The sequence below is a fragment of the Callospermophilus lateralis genome, chromosome 1, assembly GCF_048772815.1.
Source record: "Callospermophilus lateralis isolate mCalLat2 chromosome 1, mCalLat2.hap1, whole genome shotgun sequence".
Classification (NCBI taxonomy): Eukaryota; Metazoa; Chordata; class Mammalia; order Rodentia; family Sciuridae; genus Callospermophilus; species Callospermophilus lateralis.
The window spans coordinates 175100594-175127083 of record NC_135305.1 but is presented as its reverse complement, the minus strand read 5'-3'; the positions used below and the strand labels follow the sequence as shown (position 1 = coordinate 175127083).

General features: G+C 37.5%; 1 protein-coding gene across 3 annotated transcripts in view; it reads right to left on the bottom strand.

The window, feature by feature from the left end:
- Cfap20dc (CFAP20 domain containing) overlaps positions 1–26490 on the bottom strand; it is a 133944-nt gene that overhangs the window by 104281 nt on the left and 3173 nt on the right. The window contains exons 2-3 of one of the 3 annotated variants that reach the window (XM_076867961.1): positions 18247–18403; positions 3830–3994 (exon numbers count right to left, since the gene is read on the bottom strand). In XM_076867961.1, coding sequence (XP_076724076.1) covers positions 3830–3994; positions 18247–18403 — 322 coding nt within the window. The remainder of the gene's footprint in view (positions 1–3829; positions 3995–18246; positions 18404–26490) is intronic. The other 2 variants (XM_076867970.1, XM_076867980.1) reach the window with 2 other exon arrangements.

Genomic DNA, 26490 nt, shown 5'->3' with positions numbered 1-26490 from the left:
CCTGAAGTCAGAATACTTTTCCTTTTAGGTTTCTCTGCATCACAGTAGATTTTTTTTATTTTATTTTACTTGATTTGAATCTTGCTTTCATAACATGGAACCCAAAGGAGAATTCTAGTATGGATTTTGCCAATGCCAAAGATAGCTGATTATTTTGTTTCTTTGCTAGATGCTGCATTAATTTACCCTTTGCAACTGTGCTAGAAACTAGGGATGTCAGTCTCCTCTTATTTAAAAAAGGAGTAAGAATACAATAAGATTGCTGCCATGGAAAGGGGGGCACTTGGGAAAACTGCCTTATAATTTTAAGTAAATTACTAGTTTTGATTTGTGCTTAGTGGACCACTGCATCCTGTCATTAGTGACTGAATACTCAACTTCAATAACCAGATCTGATTCTCTGGTTCAATTAAACTGGGGTCTCATTAATGAAAATAAGCTCATCAGATTCCACAGTGCTCTGCAGAATAACAGTCATTAGTTAAAGTGCACTGGGAATTCACGAAGCGGACAGTGGGAATGTGTAGCTTTTTAGAAACCCTGGCTTTTTGGAAACAAATTATTTTATTAATTTCATTAAATGCTCTTGATCAAGCTATATGACATTCAACAAAATACACTCCAAAACAGTTCCAAGTTTCAAGGTTTCCTTTTTGGCTTGTGTGAAAATGCTAGAAAGTATTCATAGGAAACAGCTACCTCTTTCTCCAGAGGCCTCCCTGAGATCTCTCAATATGTGCATTTATAATAAAAGATCACAATTTACATGAGTAAATTATAAGAGCACACAGTCATTTTCTCATGCAATTCAAATTTCATCATGGGGAGTCCATTTTTTTAGAAAGACACAAAAATAAATAGTTCAAATAAAGAAATACCTCCTGGCTTTCCCTGGATTAAAAAGTCTGTCCTTGGGCATATTCATTAACTACACCAAATGAAATATTTTACACAGAGAACAATAATTATCACATTCACTTATAGTAAACTTCAAAGTCTACAAATATCAACATCAGCAACTTAAAAGTATCTGTAGAAAGAGAACCATAAAGTATAATGTATGCTCATGTAATCTTAGCTGTAATGAGATTAACGTAACAGGAACAATCATAAACCTTATGGTTAAATATTGTAGTTGAGAGTCACAGGGCAGAGGAAACATGCTCTCAGATGGTAATTATTAATTTTCTGTATATACGACTGAAGTTGACTATTATTATGCATTGAGAACCCATTTATGGAATTTGCAAAATACATTCTAATGCCCTCCTCTGTAAATTGGGTTCAAATATGGTCTATGGAAAAGTTTCTGTTTAACTATAATATTGAATTAATGATGAAATTAGTATTTATTCAAATTCCCCTTTCATCTCATACATTTTAAGTATCCTTGAACTTCAAATAAAAAAAATTCTTAAAGTATTTGTATATAGCCTTGCATTTTCATTTCAAGATATAATTAGTTCTTAAAGTATTAAACTGGAGGGATGTCATGAAAAAAGAGCATTTACAATTGCAAAGCTATCTGATAGTCTTTACATCTCCGTCCTTTCTATTATGGAAAGTTATCACAGTATATTGGAAGTAGAGACAGCAATTATTATCAAAAATTCTCTTGCTTATTGAATTCTGGGGCAAGACCCATTAATTGGACTGAATTGTGTCCTGAAGTGCCTATAAGGGATGTCTGGGTAGTGAGACCATTTTTTTTTTTGGTTCTTTTATGTATTATCTAAAGGCTCTTTAATGAACATGGATTATATATAACCTTCTTCTTCTTTAAATGTACTGTATATAATAAATACACGAATTCTTATTATTTGCCTTCTGTACTATTAAAAGTCCTACCTAAAATTGGTAGTTTTGAAGCAGGTGATGGGCACATGGGGGCTGTTCATTTATACATTCTCTCTACATTTCTCTAAGTTTGTAAATGTCATAATAAGTATTACAAAGGTACTGCGTTTTTATATATAGTCTTCTTTCAGGATTTATAGTGAAAAAGTTATAATATAGGTCCAATTCTCTAGGAGCATACAACTGAAGACATGTAGTGCAATGAAGATTGACATAGAAAATACCCTCAAGATAGATGAACGTGGGATGAATACAGAGTAAATGAGTTCCCTCTTGCAACTTTCACCATGGTTATCTCTTTTTTCCTGTCTCCATGTTGGATTCCCTCAAGCTCTGCTATCTGAGAATCCACAAGTCCTACCAGTCTTCCCCCACCAGTTTCTCTCAGGGCCACTACTTTCCACTTTCACCAGCTACTCTCCGTCGGAGCCCTTGCTATTTGATGCCTGGATTGCTGCAAAGACAGATCTCAGTTGCACTCCATCTCTGGTCTCCGGTGATTTCAAAGTTCACTTTGAATCCTGCTGTCAAATTCAACTTCCTAAAAACGCAGTTCTCAGCCCTTTACTTTGGGAACATGGGGCCCGCTCCAAGTGTATTCTAACACAGCTTTCCTGCCCACTCAGGCCTTTACTCTTAGCGATCCCATGAAAATTGATCCATGCATTTCACTGTGCCCTCATTTTTGCTCAGTCTTCTGCCCTGTTTTACCTGTCCATAAATCGTTCTTTCTTTCTTTCATTTTTTTTTTTAGAACTAGGAATTGAACCCAAGGATGCTTAACCACTGAACCACATCTCCAGCCCTTTATTATATTTAATTTAGAGACAGGATCTCACTGAGTTGCTTAGGGCCTTACTAAATTGCTGAGGCTGGCTTTGAACTCACCATACTCCTGCCTCAGCCTCCTGAGCTGCTGGGATTACAGGTGTGTGCCATTGTGCCTGGCTCTTGCTCATAAATCTCTATTTATTCTAAATACTCATTTACATTTTGCATTGAATATTTTCAGGATCTATTTCTTCCTCCACAAATGCCCTATAATACTAAATCATTATTTTCTTTTCCTCTGAATTACTTTAGTATTTGTGTCATCTGTAGCATATAACCTTTGTGGGGTTGAATGACATGGTGATTCTCAACCCTGGCTGCACGTAAGAGTCACTAGGGGGAGGTAAACAAAGAAATGAACAAACTCACTCATCTCAGGTCAAATTCAATCTGAATTTCTGGGGTAGGGCTCAGACATCAGAAAAAAGCTCTAGTTGCTTCTTGCAACAGTGGCTAGAACTGAGAATGAGCTTCAGGAGGCTGCAGCCACCGCCTCTCCCTAAAACTCCCTCATGGGAGAGATGGTTATTTGCCATTTATCGTATCATTTGCAGAGTTTCAAGATGCTATTTCAGTAGTGGAAGAACCATTTCTCTGAAGCACTGTCTCATCTCCTTAACTCCTGCTCTCTTTCCCCTGTAAACTCCATGTTGAAGTAGAAAATGTTTCCACATGTCAAATAGCTGGGCACCCGGCCCAATTCTTCATTTGTTATTTTCTTGACCTCAGTAGTGATCTGAGCTTGCAGCACCCAGAATACAGCAAGTACTAAGGATACAAAGGAATGAGGGACACCACGTGCATGTACAAACATACCACAGTGAATCCCACCCTTATGTACATCTATAAAGCACCAATTAAAAATAAATAAATGAGTGAACAGAAGATCGGTAAAGTAGAGTCAGGGGACAGGAGAAGGGAGGAAGTGAGAGAGAGAGGGGGGCACCTGGGACTGAAATGGAGTCAATCAAACTTCATGCATTTATGACTGTGTCAGAATGAACCCAGCTTTTATGCATAACCATAATGCATTAATAAAAACAGACCCAAAGAATGAGGTACGGTACCCTCTGGGAGGAAGCCACATTGTGGGGGGATGTAGACATATTATGGTTATGATTTAGGGGCTTCACGAGCTTACCTGATTCTGCGGATCTTAGAGGATGTCCTCCAAATTTGATTTCAGTTTGGCGGAGTTTAGTCATGTTCAGCAGCTGTGTGATGTGCGGAACGTCTGTTGTTAGTTGGCAGCTTCTCGGAATGATGTCTGTGGGTTCATCTGTTTGAAAGGGAACGCCATACATAGCTGGAAAGAAAGACAGACACTCATTCCCAAGCTGCCAGTCATCTCTGCTGAATGGGCACACCCTATAAACCAAACCAGCTGAGGTTAAGAGTGTGACTTTGGATGCGTTCCTCAGCCTTCAGCCTTGATTTTCACATCTGTAAAATGAGCATGGTTAATTTCATTGCTTCCTTCCAAGGGTTAGAAAGGATTAAATGAGATAAAGCCATAAAACATATGGAAGAAATTCAGAGAACTGTGTAATAAATAAGGGAATTCACTGGAAATATTTCACATTCACTTTTCAGTACTAGAGGTCTGACTTCAGAGCAGGTTAAATATGCTCCAGTTAAGACATCTGGAATATATCAGATCAATAAGCAAAATGGCATTATTGAATAACTTAAGCACCGTTATATGAATATTTTTAATTTTTTATTTTGAAATAACTTTAAAGTTAAGGAAAAGTTTTGAAAAAAGTACAGAAAGTATCCTATATACTTCAGACCCAGTTTCCCCTGTTGTTAACATCTTACCTTTGATTACTTTCATGAAAAAAATCTATTAAAATAGTTAAAACAGTATTTTAATTTCATTCATATATATATATATATATATATACACACACACACATATGTATATATATACATATACACATATATGTATATATATATATATTTAAAATATTTTTTAGTTGTTGGTGGACCTTTATTTTATTTATTTGTATGTTGTGCTGAGAATCGAACCCAGTGCCTCATGCATGCTAGGCAAGTGCGCTACCACTGAGTCACAACCCCAGCCCCCTATATGGATATTTTGATTTTCTTTTTAGTACATTTTCTGTTCATGTTCTTTACCCATTTTACTTTAGTGTATTTTATTCTACTTATTTGTGTGACTTTTTTTGGTACTAAGGATTTAACCTAGGGGTGCTTTACCACTGAACTACAACCCTAGCCCTTTTTAAAAAAAGTTTTTAATTTCGAGACAGGGCCTTGCTAAGTTGCTGAGACTGACTTTGAACTTGCAGTCCTCCTGCCTCAGCCTCCCAAACCTCTGGGTTTATTGCATGACTTATTTTGTGGTAAATATATTAAACCTTGCCATCTGTAGCAAGTAGAAAAAGATATTGATATTAATATCCTAGAAAGCAATTTTACTATATGTATCAAAAGGCTTAAAATGTTCATTCCATTTTATATAGTAATTTCATTTTATGAATCTAAAATAACATAAAGTATCAGAAACTCAAAGATCTATGTAAACAGGTATTTATAAGTTCTGAAAATAAGCAACTTAAATTTCCAGTACCTGAGGAATATTATACACATTACAGTATCTCATGGGCAGTAAACAACCAGAAGAAAATGTATTTATGAAGACATCAATGCTGTGGGAAAGGCTCAAAATAGAAATTAAATGAAAATAATAGATACAAACCGCTCAATTATATATAATAAATGTATGAAATGTAGACAATGGTAAAAAGATAAGAAGGGAATGTACTGAAATGTAAAATAACTTCTAGGTGATTAGCTTAAGCACAGTTTTTATTTTATTCTTTATGATAATTTCTATGTATGTTTTATTTTTTAATTAAATTTTCTAGTTTTAGAATGTAGAGGAAAAATTTGCACGAGTACATGTGAATGTTAGCAAGAAACATTCAACCAATCATCCCTCACAAAACACCCTTCTGTATAAACTCTCACCACATTTATAGTGGAAAATGGTGTTAGAAGAGGTTTCTCTGCGTCTGAGCCACCGCATGCTCCTAATTGGATCCTAATGTCTTAATCTTGAAGAGGAAAATGAATCATTTAACTAAAATGTTAAATACTCATCAGCAGCCTAATGGATTCTAAGTGTCCTATGCTCCAGTGATTTAAAATCCACTAAATTTACAAATTCTAGTTTTCAGGTGTTCTTTGTCCATCCATTCTTTATTTGTCATTGACATTTAGAAAATCGATATGAAGTAATTGAATAAATGAACTCACAGAATAGACAACATTTGGAAAAATAATTAAATTAACCCACACAAGGATATTTGACGTATCATTCGAAACACCTTTGAGGTTAGAAAGATAATTTCTATATCAATCCAATACCTATAATTTAAGACATGATCTTAAAAGAAGAGAATTCTGGAGGCCATTGAGAACCTAAAATAAAATGTTGTATTCTTGTAAAGAGAGATCATGGAGACCTAGGGAAGGGGTTTGTGTAAACAGTCCAGGAATACAGTGTTGTACAGAGCTGGAAATGAATCCAGCACAAAGCCTGACTTTGTAACTAACAAGGGACAGACGGTAATCCCTGATGACCGTAAATCCATAAACTTTTATGGAAGTCGAGCGAGGCAGAGACCATTGCAAAGCTCCAGTCCAAATCTTACAGGAACATGGCAGACATGCAAATCAGATTTCATATTAAAAGGCTCAGATCCTTGGGCTGGGGCTCAGGCTCAGTGGTAGAGCGCTTGCCTAACACATGTGTGGCACTGGGTTTGATCCTCAGCCCCGCATAAAAATAAATAAAGGTTTTGGGTCCTACAACTAAAAAGAAAAAAAAAAAAAACAAACAAAAAAAACGCTGAGACTCCCCTCTGTCATTTTTCCTTTCCAAGTAGCTATTGTCCCTTCACACTCAGAACTGTCTGAGTGTTGGATTATTCGTTGAGAGAAATGGTAGGCAGTGTAAAATATGCAATAAAAGAATAAATAAAAACCCTTATCATTTGATTGTTTAAAATTGAAGACTAATCATGGTATATTTTAGAGGTTGAATGGTCCCCAAAGATCCATGTGTTAAAGGCTCTATTAATGGCAGGGCCATTGGGAGGTGGCAAAGCCTTTAAGAAAGAGGGGGGCCCAGTGGGTGTCCAGGTCAGCGGAGCACATCCCGGAGGATTGTGGGACCCTAGTCTCTTCTTTCTCCTTTTTGCCTCCTGGCCACGAGGAGAGCAATTTTGTTCCACCAAATGCTTCTACCATGATTTTCTGCCTCACCACAAACCCAAAGCAACAGGGCCAATTGATTCTGGACTGACACCTCCAAACACGTGAGCCAAAATAAATCTTTTCTAAGTTGATTATTTTAGGTATTTGTCAGAGCAACAGAAAGCTGACTCACAGCTCATTAAGCCCGTTTAACACCTATTGGCTCCCAAACTTTCTCTGAAACTTCATGGAGGGATTATGTGGAGAGAGGCAGTAAGTCTCATTTTTGTGAAACTAGGAAGAGCTTTATGGCCATCTGTTACCTGGCAGGGGGTGTTCTGTGGACCTCAGGGGAAGTGAACTCATCTAGCCAGGGCCTGCCCCCCATTAACATCCCCTCTTCTTTCTGTGCAATTACTAAGTCATTTTATTTTCTTTTTAGCATATAACAACTCGGATGAATTTTGAAAAATTGCACAGATCCTACAGAAAAATTCAGTAGTGCTGAATTTGAGTTCACAAATATTACGGGCTGCCTTCATCCACACATTTACTCGTTTTCTCATTCAGCTTCTACTGTGAGCTGATTTATCAGGACGTTATAATGTGCCCGGCACTCACCTGGTGACAGGAATCAGGTGGTGAGCAGGACTGCCCTCCTTGAAGCCCACACCCAGCAGAGGATATGAAACACATCACATCACACATAATTGTTTACTTATCAGAATTTAAGTGCTCTGAAGGAAAAGTTCAAGGGGATGAAAGATGTGGGGAATCTAACAGCCCAGGTGTCACGTCAGAGAGACGTTTAGGGAAAGTCAAAAAGAGTAAGTAGGAAGTAGCTTTGGGGTGCTGATCTTTCAGGTAGAGGGGACAGAGCATTTGAAGTCTGTAAAGGCAGAAGGAATCCAGTGTATTCTGAAAGCCAAAGACAGTTCTGCCAAAGGGTTGCAAGAGCAGGAGAGAAGGGTGGGAGAATCCCAGGGACCCCTTTGTACAGCCCCTGGTTGGAAGGGGCTGCCCACTACATGCGCATGGGCACAAGCCCCTTAATAACAGCCTGAATCAGATTAAGCGCAGCTGTCAAGTCTTCCTGTTTTCCTCTTTGGTTGTTTTTTGGTGATGTAGTGAAAAGTGCTCCCTGCATGTTTTCTTTGGCTATCAGAACTTCCTCCCCAGAGGGAAATAGCAAATCGAGCTGGCAATCAGAATCTAAGCGACAGGGGCCTGTGTGCATTGCTCTTTCAGCTACGGTCTAACTCTGGGAGGGCAGAGCCATGGGGACATTCAGGCTGCTGGATGGTGGCAGAGAGGAATCTAAACTGCATTTGCTGACGGAGATGACAGCGCCTAATGTTGGCAGCAGTGGTCAGTTCAGGATGGCAAAGTGGTATGTGGCGGGGAAGGCAGTGAGAGAGCCGACAGACTTGCTCATGTCGCATCCAGACACAGCCAGATGCTGGGGCTTTTGATGCCTTTGCTCCAGGTGTGAGTTAGTGTATGATTAGAACATTTGAGTGACTTTGTAACCCTGCTCACCTTTCTTTGGCCATAAACTCATCATAAAATGGACCAACCTGTAGGTGTTTAATATCTTTGATGAGGATCTTAACTAGCTTTAAAAATTAAGTCATCAATTTTAATACATGTATAAAACACTTTATGCATTAAAAATCACCATCCCCATTTTACTGAGGGGAAATGCCTTATAAAGCAGTGAGATTTATAGAGCTGCTTCAGTTTATGGCTCCTTCGGGCTCACGTAGTTTAAATAAGGACCAATTTTATAATAGTTCACTGGTCACTGCTCCCAGACTCATCTAGATTCATCTCCCGCCTGCAGTGCCTAGCACAGTGCCGTACCTATATCAGATTTTATCTCTTCAAGACATAAAGATCTTTGCCAAAATAAAGTCTGCTTTTTTTTTTTTTTTGTACCTGAGATTGAACCCAGACGTGTTTTATCACTGAGCTACAACCTTCCACCCCTTTTTGTGCTTTAGTTTGAGACTGAGTTTGGCTAGTTTTTGAGGGTCTCATTAAACTGCTGCGGCTGGCCTTGAACTTGTGATCCTCCTGCTTCGGCCCCTGGAGTTGCTGGAATTACAGGGATGCGTCACCGTGCCTGGTGGGTCTGTTAATTTTTATTCATTTGTTCATTCCTTGGCCATGTAACTGTCAGATGTTCTCTGGACGTGGCATGGGTTCAAATCCCTGTCTCTATGGAGTGCACTAGATAATGCAGAAGGATATGAAGCCATATGTGATAGTGTTTAAAAGCACAGGCTCTGAAGTCATCCTGTGTTTCTATTCGGCTGCACTGATGATTAGCTGTGGACCTTACCACAGTAACATTTATCTCACAGTGTCCTTCTCTCCTTACCTGTATCAATAATAGACAAATAGTTATGTAAATGATATCATTACAATGGCGACAAACCACCACACCTTAACATGTGGTTTTAAATAGTAAAAGGCACTGAGGTCTAAAGTGGTACACAAGCCTGGGTTATCCCTAAAGCTTGCTGATCTTGAATGGTTTGAGAGCTTTTGAAAAATTTGCTGAGGAGAAATTCACATCACCATAAAGTTCAGCATTTTAAAGCAGAATATTCAGTTGCATTTAGTGCATTCATAATGTTGTACAACTGCCACCTCTGTAACTTGTTGCCGAACATTTCCATAACACCCAAATAAAACCCCATATTCATTGAGCCATTTCTCCTCATCCTCTCAGGTCCCCACCCACCTGACAACCACAAATCTGTGTTCAATGTCCAAAGATTTTTCTATCCTAGATATTTCTTATAAACAAAATTGTGTGTGGCTTCTTTCATTTAGCATATGTTTTGGAGGTTCATCCACACTGGAACATCAATCTGTACTTTATTCCTTTTTATGACTGTATATTATTCCATTGCAGTATATGTTGACAGAATGTTTGGGCTGTTTCTATATTTTGGCTGCAGTGAATAGTGTTTTCTGTAAATGTGGGTATCCATGTAATTGTTCAAGTACCTGATTTTCATTCTTTTGGGTGTATACCTAGGAGTGGAACTTCAGGGTCATATGGTTCTTCTGTTTGCTTTTTTGAAAAATGACTGCAATGCTTTCATAGTGGATAAATCATTTTGTGTTTCCACTAGTACTGTATAAGTGTCCTCATTTCTCCACATCCTTCTCAACCTTTATTTCTATTAAGAAAAATTACATTCATCATAATGGGTATGAAGTGGTATGTTGTTATGTTGAGCATCTTTTCATGTGTTTGTTATCTATATATTTCTTTGGAGAAATGTCTCTAAAGTCCTTTGATCCTTTTTAATTAAGTGGTTGTCTTTCTGTTGTTGAGTTGTAAGAGTTCCTTAATGTGTTCTAGATACTAAAATATATTAAGATATTTTGTGTATACACATACAGATAAATACACACATATACTATACATGTGTATATATATTATCAGATAATGCATATCTGGTATACATGCATTCTAGTTCATATATATGCCATGCATATAAACATTTTCTCCCATTATGTAGGTTGTCAGTTTCTTGCCAGTGTTCTGTGATGAAAAAAGTTTTTATTTTGATGAAGTCCAATTTATTTTTAAAAAATTTTGGTTGCATTGGTCTTAGTGTCACATTTAAGAATATAGCCAAATTCAAAGTCTTGAAGACCTACCCTTTTTTTTTTCCCTAAGAGCTTTATGGTCTGAGCTCTGATACTTAGGTTGCTGAGACATTCCAAGTCCATTTTGCATATGGTAAGAGGTAGGAGTCCGACTTCACTCTTTTGCATGTGGATACAGAGTTGTTCCAGAATCATTTGTTACAGTGACTGTCTTCTCTCCATTAAGTTTGGCAGCCTTGTTGAAATCAAATGTATGGTTTGTCTTCTGGACTCAATTTTATTTTATTCAGTAGGTTTATATGTCAATAACTATTTCAATACCAAACTATTTTGAATACTGTAGTTTTTTAGGAAGCTTTGAAATTGAGGATTGTGATCCGCTAACTTTGATCTTCATTTTTAAGACTGATTTTGGCTTTTTGGATTTCCTTGCAATTCCACATGAATACGAGGATCAACTTTTCCATCTCTGCAAAGAAACCCACTGGGACCTGGAGAGAAGTTACATGGAATCTGTAGATAGCTGTCATCTTTACAAAATCAAGTCTTCCAATCCATAGGCCTGGGATTTCTTTCCACTTATTTAGGTCGGCTTTGATTTCTTTCAGGAACATTTTGTAATTTTTAGCATGTAAGTTTTTCACCTCTTTGGTTAAATTCATTCTTAGGTATTTAATTGTTCTGGATGCTACTGTAAATGGAATTGTCCTTAAAAGTTTGTTGAGAGATGAGATTCTCTCAAAAACATAGTGTTTAATCAGAAACTAAATATTTTCATCAGAACCTCACTATATAGATATTCATGACCTACTTGTATGGGATCCACTGTTGCCTGCTGGGTAATTCTGCGAGGCTGACCTTACCCCCTTTCTTGTTGTTGACTGGTTTTGCTAGTCAAGGGCATTTTGAGTTCAAAAACACTTCGGGAAGGAGTGGAAATGCAACCTTAAACTGATAAGATTTGGGTACCATGTGCGCTTTTCTGATCTGGAGATGAAGAGAGAGATGAGGAAACTCTTGGCATAATAATATTAAACATTAATATTGCTAATAGTAAGTATTAAAAAACACTGAACTTGTGTACTGAGGAAAGAACAGGTAAAGACTTGGCCTCGAAGTTCCACTCTGTGAGACCCAAGCACAAGATGCCTCATTCCATGGGTCCTGTTTTCTTATCTGTGTAATTAAGATGTTGGATTAGAGAACCCCTAAGCCTCTTCCCTGTTCAAAATGAGTCTCTTTCGGTAAGATATTGATATTTCCAGATTCTTCCATAGGCATTGAAGGAATAATTTTTTTTCAAATTGCTTGACACTCAGTAAAGGTTTATAGAGGAGACAATGAATGAATTAATGAATGAACAAATAAATAGCCAACCCTTAATTCATTAATTCACCAAACATTTATAACAAATTACCAGGTTATGTGCTAGAGATAAAAAAAAAATGTAAAGACCTGGTCTATTGCCTTCACGGGGGCTCTCAGGCTGAAGTTATAACTTTAATTATTCCCTTGCATTTCTGAACATTGTACATATACCTTCTGCCCCCTCCCATGACTGATATTTCAGATGGAACTCTGAACTGGAAGCTCTGGAGACTTGTAAATCATCATTGGTATAAATATGCTAGTAGACGATGGCTTATTCTTTTTTCTTGCCTTTTCTTTTTTTTCTCTCCTTTCTCTCTCTCTCTTATCTAAATATCTTCACATGCATGCTGGTTTTTATTTTAGAATCAGATGCAGAATGATATAAGTTCACCAATAATTCAGCCATGCACTTCCCTAAAAATGCCATTTCACGCCCCCTTGGGAGCCATAAAAGTAATAAACTAAATCAAATCTGCAGTCTTCACCACTTGACCAGCATGTCATTCCTCTGGGCAAGTCACAACTATTTAATTGCTTGTTGCAAGGTTCTAATAATTCACTTCCCTTTATATTCCACTGTGTAAATGGAAAACAGCAAAGGGTTAGGACCAATCTCCTAATTTGGGCGAATTAAGAAGTTGCAGAGTGAAATGGTAACAGTGTAATTAAGCCAAGGACAATAAAGTACTGAAATAAAGTAAGCTTTTAACACATTATTTTTAAATTAAATCCTGTGGAATTAAAAAAATATATAGTAAAAATTTCCTCTGCTAAAGCTCTCAAAATTTGACTACTCTGTCTTCACAGAAGAAACCAAACCCTCCTTCAGTAAGAAGGACAAATACACCTCCGTTCCTGGTTGTGTCATAGGTACAGAATTCAGCCAGTCACCAAATCTTGGCATATGTAGTCTGTGACATCTTTTGTATCTTTCCCTTTTAAAATCTCTCCTTCTCTTCTCACACTCCATGAGAGTTGTACACTGCAGTTGTTAGGAGTATAAACTCTGGAGCCCCATGGGCAGGTCACATCCTGGCTTCAGTTGTGTGCACTTTACTGGACCTCCTTGTATTTCGGTTTCCCTACCTGTAAATGAGGATGATAGTAACATCCATCTCAGAAGGCTGAATTCAGTCAGTTCACATCTGTAAAGGTCTTAGAGCACTGCTGAGCTCTTATCAAGAATTAAGGCTGCCATCATCATCGCCACCACCACTGACATTATCACCATCACCATCACCATCATCTCTTCCACTGCCAGCCTCCTTCAGCAGGGACAGGGATGCTCAGTTTACCCTAGGCTATGCTGTCCTTTGTACTCGTTTGTATAATTGTCTTCTTTATAAATGCTTGTATTGTTAATTTTTCTAGCGCCTACATTACACCTAGAACTCGGGGGAAAGGACTTGTGTGCTACATTTTTATGTCATCTCAACCTTGCAGCCTGGTTGTGCAGTATCACAACCCCCATCCCGCCATGCACCATGCTAATGCTTTCCTTGAACTTCACAGTGCCATGCATGTGCATCTCTTCCTCTCCCCATCCATCTCTCTCTTTCTCTCTTTCCTCTGTCTGAAATGCTTTCTTTTCTCATTGCCCCACTTATTTTGTTGGGAAATTATTATTTTTTCTTCATGAAGCATTTGGAAAGTTAATATTCTGCCTAGGTCAGTATATCTCAGAGTGCTCTATGGACAGGTTACTTACTAATCCACTGGTATATGGGAAAAAAAGTCACCCTATGTTCTGAAATTAAGACCCTCCTAGTCTGTGCGGGCATTTGTGTGTATGTTTAAATTGTCTTTCATTTAATGAAAGAGTCGGAATAATTGTAGTTTTTCTTGTTTGACTGTTTTAATCTGCTTTAGCAAATCCAGATGTGGGCAGTCTTACAGCAGGCTTTACATTTTTTCTTAACTTGATAGGCCTGGATAATCTATGTGCCTCACCAAATGGCTCTACCAAGTAAGGGGCTCCAGACTCTCTTCCCATACTATTTAAGGTCATAGGGAAGTTACCATGGGTGTTAACATTGACACGTAAACTTGCCTGTGAGACCCTGAATTCCTTGAAATGGGCTGTGTTATCCCACTGCCTGATGTATAGAAGATAAATAAATGTTTAACAGTGCACAGTGCATTATAGCCTTTTCACATATGTTTTTGTATATGACTGGGCAGTCGAAATGATCTTACAATAACCTCATATCAGTTGTTGAGGAAACAGTGCTCAGAGGTGTAGATCTTTGTGATCATAAAACCACAAAGTTGGCGTGTGATCACAGCAGTGGACTGTGAGAACATTGACCCATGTCTTTGGGATCTATAATACCAACTTCACTTCTCCAGGATGTACTCGGTTTACACATGCTGTGCTTTCATTGTAAACATAATAACAGTATTTTACCCAACCAAGGAACAATTGTAATGCTTATGTTAATAGTAAGGGAACTGCAATATGAAGATATTTATACAAGGTTCAAGTTAAATGCTAAGAGGAATATGGGGTTATTCTCTACAACACCCTGGACCACTCTGGTATGGATGCTCACAGTGTGGGAGGCTGTGTATGTGTGGGGGAGGGGCCATATGGAAACTTTCCATACCATCCACCTAATTTTGCTGTGAATCTAAAATTGCCAAAAAGTGTGTGTGTGTGTGTATGTATATACATATAATTTTTTTTCAAGTTGTGCACACTTCTGAATCATATGACATACTATGAGTGTGTTTCTTTTCTTGTATTGCTTCTTGTTTTCCTTGGAGTTGATCATTGGTTTGTTTTGTCATGGATTTTCCATATCCAAAATATCATTTCTTCCTAAACTTCCCATTAACCTTGTGAAATCACCATCATTTTTATTTTCTACATTCAAACACATCAAACTCTAAAAGGTACATTCTTTTCCTGAAGACTTTCCTCCTGAAAGTCTCTATTTTTCTGTTCAACTTTGAATGTGCTGCCTAGTTTCATCCTTCAAACTCCTTTGATCATAAATATTTTGTAAACTTTCTTTGCCTTTTTTTTAAACTTTACTTTTCTAGTGTACATTTTCCCTTTGCTTTTTCCCTGGATGGAACTCTTTGTTTCATAAATTATATTTCCTCCTTTTTCTGGATCTACTCTCATTTTTGTGGAGAGTATTTTCCAAATTTTTTGAGAAATGATGTAAATAAGTTTTCAAAATCTTGTATCTTCATTTTGCATTCATTTGATTGATAGTTGTGTGAGTGTAGAATTCTAGGTTGAAAATAACTTTTCCTTAAATTTTCCAAGGTAGACTCTCAAGGTCTTCTGTCACTTACATTGCTGTTACAAAGTCATTCTTATTCCTTTATTTCTGATCCTTTGTACATAAACTGTATTTCTAAAAATTCTGGAAACTTACAGGATGTGATAGGATGTGTCAATTTGAAAATATCCAGACTTCAATTTTGGGAAATCCTACTTTTTCATTGTTTACTGTAGCCTTTCTTCTTGGAACCCTGTTACTCTGATGGTGGACTCCTTGGGCTAATTTCTAACATTGTTAATATTTCCATCATATTTTCAGTCTTTTGGGCTTCTTTATTTTATTTTTGGTTCTATGTCTCTTAGTGTAGGAAAACCCCATCCAGGTCTCCAGAGTTTTTGATATCCAGTGTCTAGCATTAACTCAATACTTAGGCATACCAAGAGAAAACTAATTAGAGAAAAGAAACAGATACCTGGGGGATTCAGATACTGGAGTTATGAGCCATAAGCTTTAAAATAGCTTTGATTAATATAGTTGAGAAATTTGATAACACCCTGGAGAATTTCATTTGAGGAATGGAAACTATAAAAAGAAATCAAATGAAATCGTATAGTCAAAAAACACAATAATTGAAATTAAGAATGCTGAAGCATGCAATTATTCAGCTCCTAAATACTGGAAAAAAACAACTTCTACCACAGATGGTCCAAAGAGACACACAGAAGAATGTTCTGGCAGCATTATTCAAATCATCCTAAAAGAATAAATAAAATGAGGCTTATTCATATAGTGGCATAGTATACTAAAACCCAGCAAATTACCGTATCATTCAATAACATGGATGACTTGCAAAATGTTCTGAGAAATAGTGCATATAAGAAAGAATATGTACTAGGTGATTACAATTCTATAAAGGTCAAAAACAGATAAAGTTAATCTGGTAGAAGCAAAGACAGAGGTAGCCACTCAGGAGAGGGAGCGGGCCAGGCTTAGAGGATGTTGGTAATGTTCTATTTCTTGAAATTCCACAAACTGTGTGTGTGTGTGTGTGTGTGTGTGTGTGTGTGTGTGTGTGTATAAATTAAGAAACATAATATACTTCAAGAAAATCTTTATGGAAGGCAAGAACACATTATTCAAATTATTCTTATTTTTTATGCATAGTATCTTTTATGAATTCTGAGAAAAAAAATATTTCCTTCTTCCTGTTAGTTTTGTCATCTATCACACACTTAATGTATCTGAGCTCAGAAGCTCTCTGGTTAGGTTTGTCCAGAGAATAAATCTCTTACTGCTTGGTTATATGGAGTTAGAGAGGGCCTGGGGTCCTACAGCAACCTAAGCAGAATTCAACCACTCTCCCAGTTTTTAACCATAGCTGGTACCCTACTGGGGCTGCCCATTGATGAACATCTTTGAAACCCATCAGCGAACCTCAAGAGCAGTAAGCCTCAAGATTTCAGCCATCTTTGCTCTTCTAAGTCACTTCTTGAGCTTATGAAACTTGCAACATCTTTCATTAGTGTTTGTCTGTTCTCCCATTCTCTTTATCTTAGGTACTTATGCCTTTTTAAAACAATTATTCCTGTGATTTTAGTGGTGATTGAGGAAGGATTAGAGATTAAAACATGCATTTAACTTGCCATGTTTGATCTGCTTCTTTCTTTATGTTTTTATCAGTCAGGTTATGAACCACCTCCCATGATCTGATGTAAAGAGTACACATATCTTTCTGTACATTTTGAGACTTCTTATTAGCTGGGCTCCATTTTTAAAAGTAATATCTTTCACTTCCCCATATAGTCTTTAAGTGGCATATAAGACAAGCAGCTGCACTTGATGGCTCCTGATCTCTCTGGGGAGCTATTAATACACTGCTGTGTTTTACTATCCAAAGAATTTATAGGCACAGTGTCCTGGTGCACAGAGTGAGCCACATAAGGATTTCCTGTACTGTACACCTACACTCATGCAGATGGAGACAAGTCTAAACTCTAGAATTAAATGTCTAAAAAAATCTCCTATGACATCTTATGAGCAGCCCTGCTTCTTGTGCTTCTAGAGATTAGATAAATAACCCCAGATGAAAATCAAAGTATCAGTTTTCTTTCAATACTTTTGGTTGTTTAAAACCATTTCCCAGGGTGATATTCAACTTATGAATTCTAAGTGGCTGAGTCACTTGCAGAATATATTTATTAAGCAATGATGGATAATTTATATATATTTCTAGTCTCTCTAGGACTAATTTTAAGAGGAGCTCAACTGTCTATTTTAACGTGATCACTAGAAGTTAATATAGTTGCTGCCAAATGACTTCATGAAATGTACACAGAGTAAAAAGATAGTACAGACAACTGCAGAACTTTCTGGAGGCCTGCTATCTTTTGCATACCCCTCCTTATGTGGTGATTTTCCCACACAGTGAATCCTGCCTCCAAAGTCAGGAATCAGACATGAGATTTACTGGCCTCCTTGGCTGCTTACTGAGGCTCCACAAATTAGACACAGCCAGGTCAGACTTTGTTCACTGAGAAGAAATCAACTTCTGGAGAGGGTGGCAGAGAAGTAGGCACGTACTATCAGGAGCTGCTGAAAGAGAAATTCTGGAACCCAGAGCCCTGTGTTATATTGGGTCTCATGGAGTCTGCATTGGTGCAGTAGCTATGGGGGAGGGGTGTCCCTGAAGCAGTATTGTGATAGGACTTGAATTTGTTCTTGGCTCTAGATTCTAAGCCTGACTCTAGATATCCCTGAAAGTCTATAAATTCTCTATTTCCTTAAATAAATCTCTTTTCTGTTTCAATCACCTTAAAAGGATTCTGTTGTTTGCAACCAAGAATCCTAACTCAGATGGCAAAGTCACCATAAACAAAGGAGAAATGAGCTACAAAAATAAAACAATTTTTTTGTGATATTCAGCTACAGTAAAAATAAACATTTGACCCAGAGTAAAGAAATCAACATGATTTTGAGCAAATTTACTTTAGCAGACATAAAATCAAATGGTTACCACACACCCATACTATTCCAAAGGCATGAGTAATTTAAAAAATACAACAGAGAATTTTAAAGTCGCGATAGCAAAACATACCATCTTTATCAGCAGTGTCTTGAGGCTTTGATTTTAAGGTGAAGATTTTTCGTAGCTTACAGTTTGCTGAGACAATAATTCCATCCAAAGACTGGAAAACTGCTCCCTTGAATATTTCACTGGTGAAGGCTACCAAGTCAATGCACAGATTGCACCACTAAGATGGAGAGAAGCAAAGGAGAGTTAAGTACCTTCCATAACCACCTAAATGAACGAGCAACCGTGTGCAGAGAGACCAGAGGGTTGAGGCAGTTATGTGGGTCAGCCAGCCCCAAACCAATGTCACCCTATCCCTGTCTTGGCTTAAAATTTTCTTAAAAATTGCTTTGAGGGTTGGGGTTGTGGCTCAGTGGCAGAGCGCTTGCCTGGCACGTGTGAGGCACTGGGTTCGATCCTCAGCACCACATAATCCAAACTATACATTGGCCATGTGACTCCAGAGTTCCCATCATGAGACAAGACTCTTGTCTGTAGGCACTATGCTGGAGGGAAGCTAATTGCAGGTGTGTCGGATCACTTAAATCTTGAAAATCAGGCATAAGTAGCCAATTGTTCCTTCAAGGGGCCTAATTTGATCACAATTAGCCACTTATATTTGAGGGGAAAAAAAAGGTATGAATGAAATTGGAAGCTGGGTTTCAGCAGTAGCCAGTGTTGTCTACTTATAACCAATTAACCTATTGTACAGAAATAGATTCTTCTAAAGAATTTGTAATTATGCCTGGTATTTGCCAGTTTTAAAGTACTCTTGCAGGCACTAATTTCTGCCCATTAAACAATTAGATTCCTCAATACTTCATCAAATGAATCCTCTAAATGGTCTGACTGAGTTAAAGAAAGAGGGGGAAAAAATAATCATTTAGTGAGTAATTAAGGCCTATTTAAGATCACAGGACAAAGGTAGGAAAAATTATTTTTGAAATTAAAATCATACCTACTTCTTGGGTTCTATATATTGGGCCCTTTTATTATTTGTTTAGGAGCACAATTTACAAAAGTTTCATCACATAATTTTTTAAAAGGCAAAGCTTTCTATCAAAGAATGTCGACTTTAATATGGAGGCGAGCCTGAGAGTGTTTCCACAGCAGAAAAGGAAGAGAATGTGGTAAGATATTGAGAAAGCGTATGGAGATTTTTTTTTCTACATGTTTCAACAGTGAACTTATATTCCAGGCCATGAGGAGGTTCTGGTTTCTTGGGGGTTCAGGAGTCTGACATAAGCAAAGGTAGGAGGTGGGACTGTGTTGTCATGGTTAGCAGGATGACAAGCGCAGTGGGTACTGGGAAGGGTTGTGGGGGGATGGACCGGGAAGGCCAGGTTCTAGACCAACAGGAGGATCAGAAAGAGGACCTTGAATCCTCAGAGCAAGTGCATCTGAATAAGACAGTCCTTCTGGTCTAGAGGGGAGGCATGCATGTGGCACATTACAGAGGAGGCCCATGACGGGCAGGTGGGGAGGTCTGGAAAGCCTACTTTTAAACGATCTTTTAAAAAAATTCAACACAGTTTTATATGCAAATGCAAGCCAAACGGTATCAAAAGTTTTGAACAAAATACATTACATTTTACAAAATTACAAAATTACATTACAAAATACATTACATTGCCTTGTCATGCTTCCTCTCATCTAATCATGCTGTCATCTCAGATAATTGTTTTTTTCTTTCTGTATTTAAAAATAATAGCTCTTCATTCAGTACTTTCAGACACCAGCTACTGACTTCCTGGATGGTAGATAAGACTTTGAGCTCATTCACACGCACCCGACTTCCCCCACTTTATTCTCCCTGGATAATCAGCTCTCTTTTTTCTTAAAATCTATGTTCCATGTTTTCCTTATTGTAAATGTCAGTGTCATCTACCATTGAGGCAAGTGCTGCTCCATAAATACTTCCCCTTTTGTCATGCAATTAAAAATTTTTTTAGAGTTAATAATTGCCATTTTTATTATCTGCTTTATTTTCTTTGATTCTAAGTCTCCCTACATCCTAGAAAGGCTTGAAGGTGACCCCTAAGTTTGGATTTGAACAATGAGTAAGTTTGTAGGCCCGGGAGGCGTGCAGACAGGCTGGCAGTTTCATCTCAGGGCCCTGCCCCTGCCCTCCCCGCTTATCTGAACCCTCCAGCTGGCTGTGCCACCAGCCCTGCTGGGGAATCAGTGCCTACCTCCTCCACCAGTGGAGTCCCCAGGAACCAGGCCCTTACCCATGACACACTTTCTTATTCGTCATGTTCATGCTGCTTTTACTCTCTCTGCCAGGACTCAGGCTTCGGGAAAAGTACCCAAAGAATAACTGTGCATATGTGGGTGTGTGTGGATGACTATAGGAAGACATGGAAATCCATTCATGCCTACGCTCCAATATTTAATTTTCACTCTTTATAGTCACTCCACAAATGAAAGTCTGGGAACTGACATCTTTACTTAATGAATCCATTTCCTGGGTGTTTAGATAGGTGGTTCCTGAAAAAGATGGAGAAAACTTTCACAAATCCCTCTTGGCTTAAAGAAAATGGAAATTATTTTTGGGGCTTAGTTGATATTTATAAAGGTTCCAGTTTTCATAAGCTTCAATAAATACCTCCTTTCTCATATAAATGCTGTGATATATTTTCCGAAGTTTTGGAAAGGAGTCTAGACTCTCTACTACCAACACGTGGATTATCTGAATTATGTAGTTGATCTTTATAAAATATTATTTTAATTATTTTTGATGATATCGTCCACTCTTACAATCCTTTTCTTTGACATCATCCTTGATCTCTAATCACTTTACACCTATGTGGGACTCTAGTCTGGCAGGGAAGAACTCTCAACCTAAAATGTTCATAATTACAGGTTCTTAAGAAGTATACACCAGAAAAATAGAAATCTGATAAAGAAAAGACAGTTCTGTTTAGCTTGTTGATGATTAATAATTGAGTTTATGCTATTTATTTCCAGTAAGAAATTTTGCAGGAAGGAGTTGACTGGCAAAGGGTGACAGAATGATTCAAAGTGTGAATTTCTAGTTTTTACTGATTAATGTCTTGGCAATGTGGATTTATTACCCTGTTGAAAGGACTGCAGATTCTATGAAATCACACACACACCCACACACACACACACACATTCAAATGCACACAATAAAAAATTTATTGGTTGCCTCAGCACATTTTTTTCTTTTTTTGGGTGGCGGCAGGTACCAGGGATTGAACCCAGGGGTGCTTACCCACTGAGCCACATCCTTAGCCCTTTTTTGTATTTTATTTAGATAAAGGGTCTTGCTGAATTGTTTAGGGCCTCACTAAGTTGCTGAAGCTGGCTTTGAACTCTTGTTCCTGCCTCAGCCTCCCAACCTGCTGGGATTACAGGTATGAGCCACTGTATCACCTGTCCCAGCACTTTTTGACTCCCCATAGTTTTTGATATTCTATTTGATTCCTCCTATTTTTTCTCCCTTTACTATAGAAAGGTCTCAAGATAATTGAATTCATTTTGCCAGTGTATAAAACACCTGAGTTACTACTAGCTCCAGCCAGCAGTGTCTTTAAAAAGGAAACAACAAACAAGAAACCATAGTTTTACAACCTGGAAACCCCAAAGTACATCTCTTACAGAATTCTAGAACTACTTCCTGTTGTTGGGCCCCTACAATGGTATACAAAGAATGGGGTTTTAAGGAGCTTATTCTTGTCTTTAAATTTTCATGATAGACTTAACTTTTCAATAGAAAACCAGCTTATAAGAAGTATGTTGCTTTATTTCCAAGTACTTGGGAATTTTCCAGTTTTTTTTGCTATTACTGGTAATTTTTTCATAGTTACAGAACATACTTTGTGTGTTTTCAATCTTCAAAAATTTGTTGAGATTGACATAGCTTCACATATTGTAATTCTTGGTGAACATGCACTTGAAAATAATGCAAATTCTGCAGTAGTTAGATGAAATGTTCAACAAATGTCAAATAGATCAAGCTGATTGATAGTGCTTTTCAAGTGTATATCCTTAGTTATTATCTGAGTTATTCATGTTATTTCTGAGGGAGGAGTCTTGAAATTTCCAGCTCCACTGTGCATTTATTTTTCTCCCATTAATTCTTTTAGTTTTTGCCTCATGCATTTTAAAGCTCTGTTATTAGGAATGTCCACATTTAAGGTTGTCAGATCTTCTTGATTTAGTCTTTATCATTGTGAAATATCTCTCTTTACACACTATCCCATTGTGTTATAGTCTTTTTTTGTCTGTTATGAATATAGGCACCCTAGCTTTTTTATGACTAATATTTGCATGGCATATCTTTTTCCATTTTTAATTTATGACTTATTTGTTTTTAAATTTAATGTGCACTTCTTAGAAACATGCTATTGTATCTTGCTTGTGAGACTGCTATTCAATCTAACAATCTCTGCCTTTTAATTGGAGGATTTAGATCCCTTTGTGCTTAATTTAATCATTTTGACATATTTAAGGTTGACATCTTGCTCTTTGTTTTCAATTTGTCCCATCTGTTCTTTATTCAGTTTTCTATTCCTCCAATATTTTTGGATTAAAAGTATTTTTAGTGTTCCATGAATCTTTTTTTTTTTTTTAAAGAGAGAGTGAGAATTTTTATACTTATTTATTTTTTTAGTTTTCGGCGGACACAACATCTTTGTTCATATGTGGTGCTGAGGATCGAACCTGGGCGGCACGCATGCCAGGCGAGCACGCTACCGCTTGAGCCACATCCCCAGCCCTGTTCCATGAATCTTAATGGGCTCCTTAGTTATACTTCTCTATCATTTTGCCAATAGTGGCAAGTAGAGTTTGCAATATTCATCTTTGTAATCTAACTTTGTCTAATATTCCAATATCTCATGGATAAGCTCATGAAGGTATGCGACCTTTTCATCATTTTTTAGTGTTACTGTCACATATTTTGACACTTATAAACTTTACAATTCAAACATTGTTTTTGCTGTACACAATACTTTCAAAATACCTGAATAAAGAGTTTTAGATTTACCTACATATTTATCTTTATTAGCACTTTTCAATCTCTGATTTAGATCTATATATTTTTCCAGTCTTAAGAACTTCCTTTAATATTTTTGTAGTGTCAATTTTCTAGCAATGAATTCTTTCATCTATTTGGTCCCCGAAGCTCTTTATTTTGCCACAGTTTCTGAAGAATATGGATAAAAAATTCTAGATTGATAAGTCCCTCCCTGCTCCCCCACCCCCAACCTTGTACCATCTCACTGTCTCTTGCATCCTTTCTGATGGGAAGCTGGGAAAATGGTGGTATTCTTATCATTTTTCTCTGACATCATATGAACCCTTTTCATCTGGCTACTTTTAACATTTTCTCTTTATCACTGATTTTCAGAAATTTGGTTATGACATACCATGTTTTTTTTTTAAATGTGCCTGTTCCTCAGTTTCCAGTTTGCTGAACTCATTTGATTTCTGTATTTTTCAAATTTCAAAAGGTTCAAGAATTACTTTTAAGAATTTTCTTCTCCCTGCATTTCTTTGCTTGCCTTCTGTTACTACACTTGCAATCCCAGTAGAGTGCCTGACCTTGTTCACAGCTCACTTAGACGTTGCTCATTTCTTTTGAGCCCCCCATACTTCACTCTGTGTTTAATATGGGTAGTTTGTATGTTGCTGACTTCAATTTCATTGATATTCTCCACTGTTTAAACTAGTGTTAAAAACATCTAGCCAGTCTTTCATTTCAGATATTGTATGTATTTTTTAGTTCAAGAATGCAGATTTCTTCTCCTGGTTTCCATTTCTCTATTATAAGTTTATATTTGTTCTGACATTATGTTTATATTTTCCTTTAAATCTTTGAAGATATTTGCAATAATTGTTTTAAAGCCTCTGCTTCTGCATCTGTCATCTTTGTCATGCCTAAGTTTGTTTCTATTCATTGATTTTTTCTCTCTCCTGGTCAGGGGCTCATGTTTTCCACTTTGCATGCTAATAACTTTTTTTTTTTTAATTGTATGCTGGACATTGCAATTGCTATTGTATGCTGCTAAGCTGCTCAATTTTATTGTTTTTTTTTTTTAGAAGAGTTTTAAATGTTGTTCCAAGAGGCAATTAATTCATTTGTTACCATCTCTAACTTGGCTAGACAGGTCTGATATTTTCCTTCAGTAGCACTGGTATTTGGCACAGCCCATTGTCAGTAATTGTTTACATATTTGCTTTTTCTGCAGTTTTATAATCTGCTTAAGGAAAAAGATCATGTGTCATTCACGTTGGGATTCATGTCATCTGATATAGGCCTTGGTCCACAGTAAGGACTTGATAAACACTCATGAATTGAAGTAACCTCTAAGTTGAGAGGCTTTTTATGACACCATATTCACAAGTTAATAAATATGGGTTCATAATGAAAGAAAATAGTGAAGCAGTAACAACATTGCCTAGTATCAATTGAGCACTTACTGTGAGCTCCATATTATTCTTTTTTTTTATTGGTTGTTCAAAACATTACATATCATCTTTCATACATTTGATTCAAATGGGTTATGAACTCCCATTTTTACCCCAAATACAAATTGCAGAATCACATCGGTTACACATTCACATTTTTACATAATGCCATATTAGTGACTGTTGTATTCTGCTACCTTTCCTATCCTCTACTATCCCCCCTCCCCTCCCCTCCCATCTTCCCTCTCTACCTCATCTGCTGTTGTTCAATTCTCTCCCTCCCCCCCCCCTTTCCCCTCACAACCTCTTATATGTAATTTTGTGTAACATTGAGAGTCTCCTTCCATTTCCATACAATTTCCCTTCTCTCTCCCTTCCCTCCCCCACTTGTCTCTGTTTAATGTTAATCTTTTCCTCATGCTCTTCCTCCCTGCTCTGTTCTTAGTTGCTCTCCTTATATCAAAGAAGACATTTGGCATTTGTTTTTTAAGGATTGGCTAGCTTCACTTAGCATAATCTGCTCTAATGCCATCCATTTCCCTGAAAATTCCATGATTTTGTCATTTTTTCGTGCTGTGTAATACTCCATAGCGTATAAATGCCACATTTTTTTTTTATCCATTCATCTATTGAAGGGCATCTAGGTTGGTTCCACAGTCTAGCTATTGTGAATTGTGCTGCTATGATCATTGATGTGGCAGTATCCCTATAGTATGCTCTTTTAAGGTCCTCAGGGAATAGCCTGAGAAGGGCGATAGCTGGGTCAAATGGTGGTTCCATTCCCAGCTTTCCCAGGAATCTCCATACTGCTTTCCAAATTGGCCGCACCAATTTGCAGTCCCACCAGCAATGTACAAGTGTACCCTTTTCCCCACATCCTCGCCAGCACTTATTGTTGTTTGACTTCTTAATGGCTGCCAATCTTACTGGAGTGAGATGGTATCTTAGGGTGGTTTTGATTTGCATTTCTCTGACTGCTAGGGATGGTGAGCATTTTTTCATGTACTTGTTGATTGATTGTATGTCCTCCTCTGAGAAGTGTCTGTTCAGGTCCTTGGCCCATTTGTTGATTGGGTTATTTGTTATCTTATTGTCTAATTTTTTGAGTTCTTTGTATATTCTGGATATTAGGGCTCTGTCTGAAGTGTGAGGAGTAAAGATTTGTTCCCAGGAACAAGGCTCCCTATTTACCTCTCTTATTGTTAGCTCCATATTATTCTAAGTTATAGCTCATTTAATCCAAACAACTGCTCTGTTAAGTGAGTTGTACCACTGTCAGTGTCTGATGAGGAAACTGGAGCACCAGAGAGATTAACTGACTCGCCCAAGGGTCTGCAGCCAGGAAACTTCTGAACTAGCTTCAGAACGTCTGCAGTCTAGGTCCACTGGCCTCACTTCAAAACCCCAACAGTATGCTCCCTGTTCATTTGATTTGAAAATGGCATGACCCCTAATCTGGGTAGTCATCTGTTTTCCAAACAAACTTTCTTTGAATTAGTTGTGTTTCCTTCTGAATTAATTGTGTCTCCTCCAGCAGAGGAAGGCATGGAACAGCAATTCCTTCCTCAAATATCTTCAACACCCACAGACTGACAGATGAATAGGGAGAGAAAAACGGACACTTGTTAACAGATGAGGTGAAATATTTACAAACTCTTAAATAAGTACCATAAACTTATAGTGGATTCTCGGTTAGAGAGATTTTATTGAGACATTCTCTAATTGTATCTTTTCTGTATCTCTAAACGACCTTGTGCCTGCATGAATGTGCCACCTCCATTCCCTTCTCATGCTATTTAAGAAATGAAATATTGTTGAAAACCCCAAGTT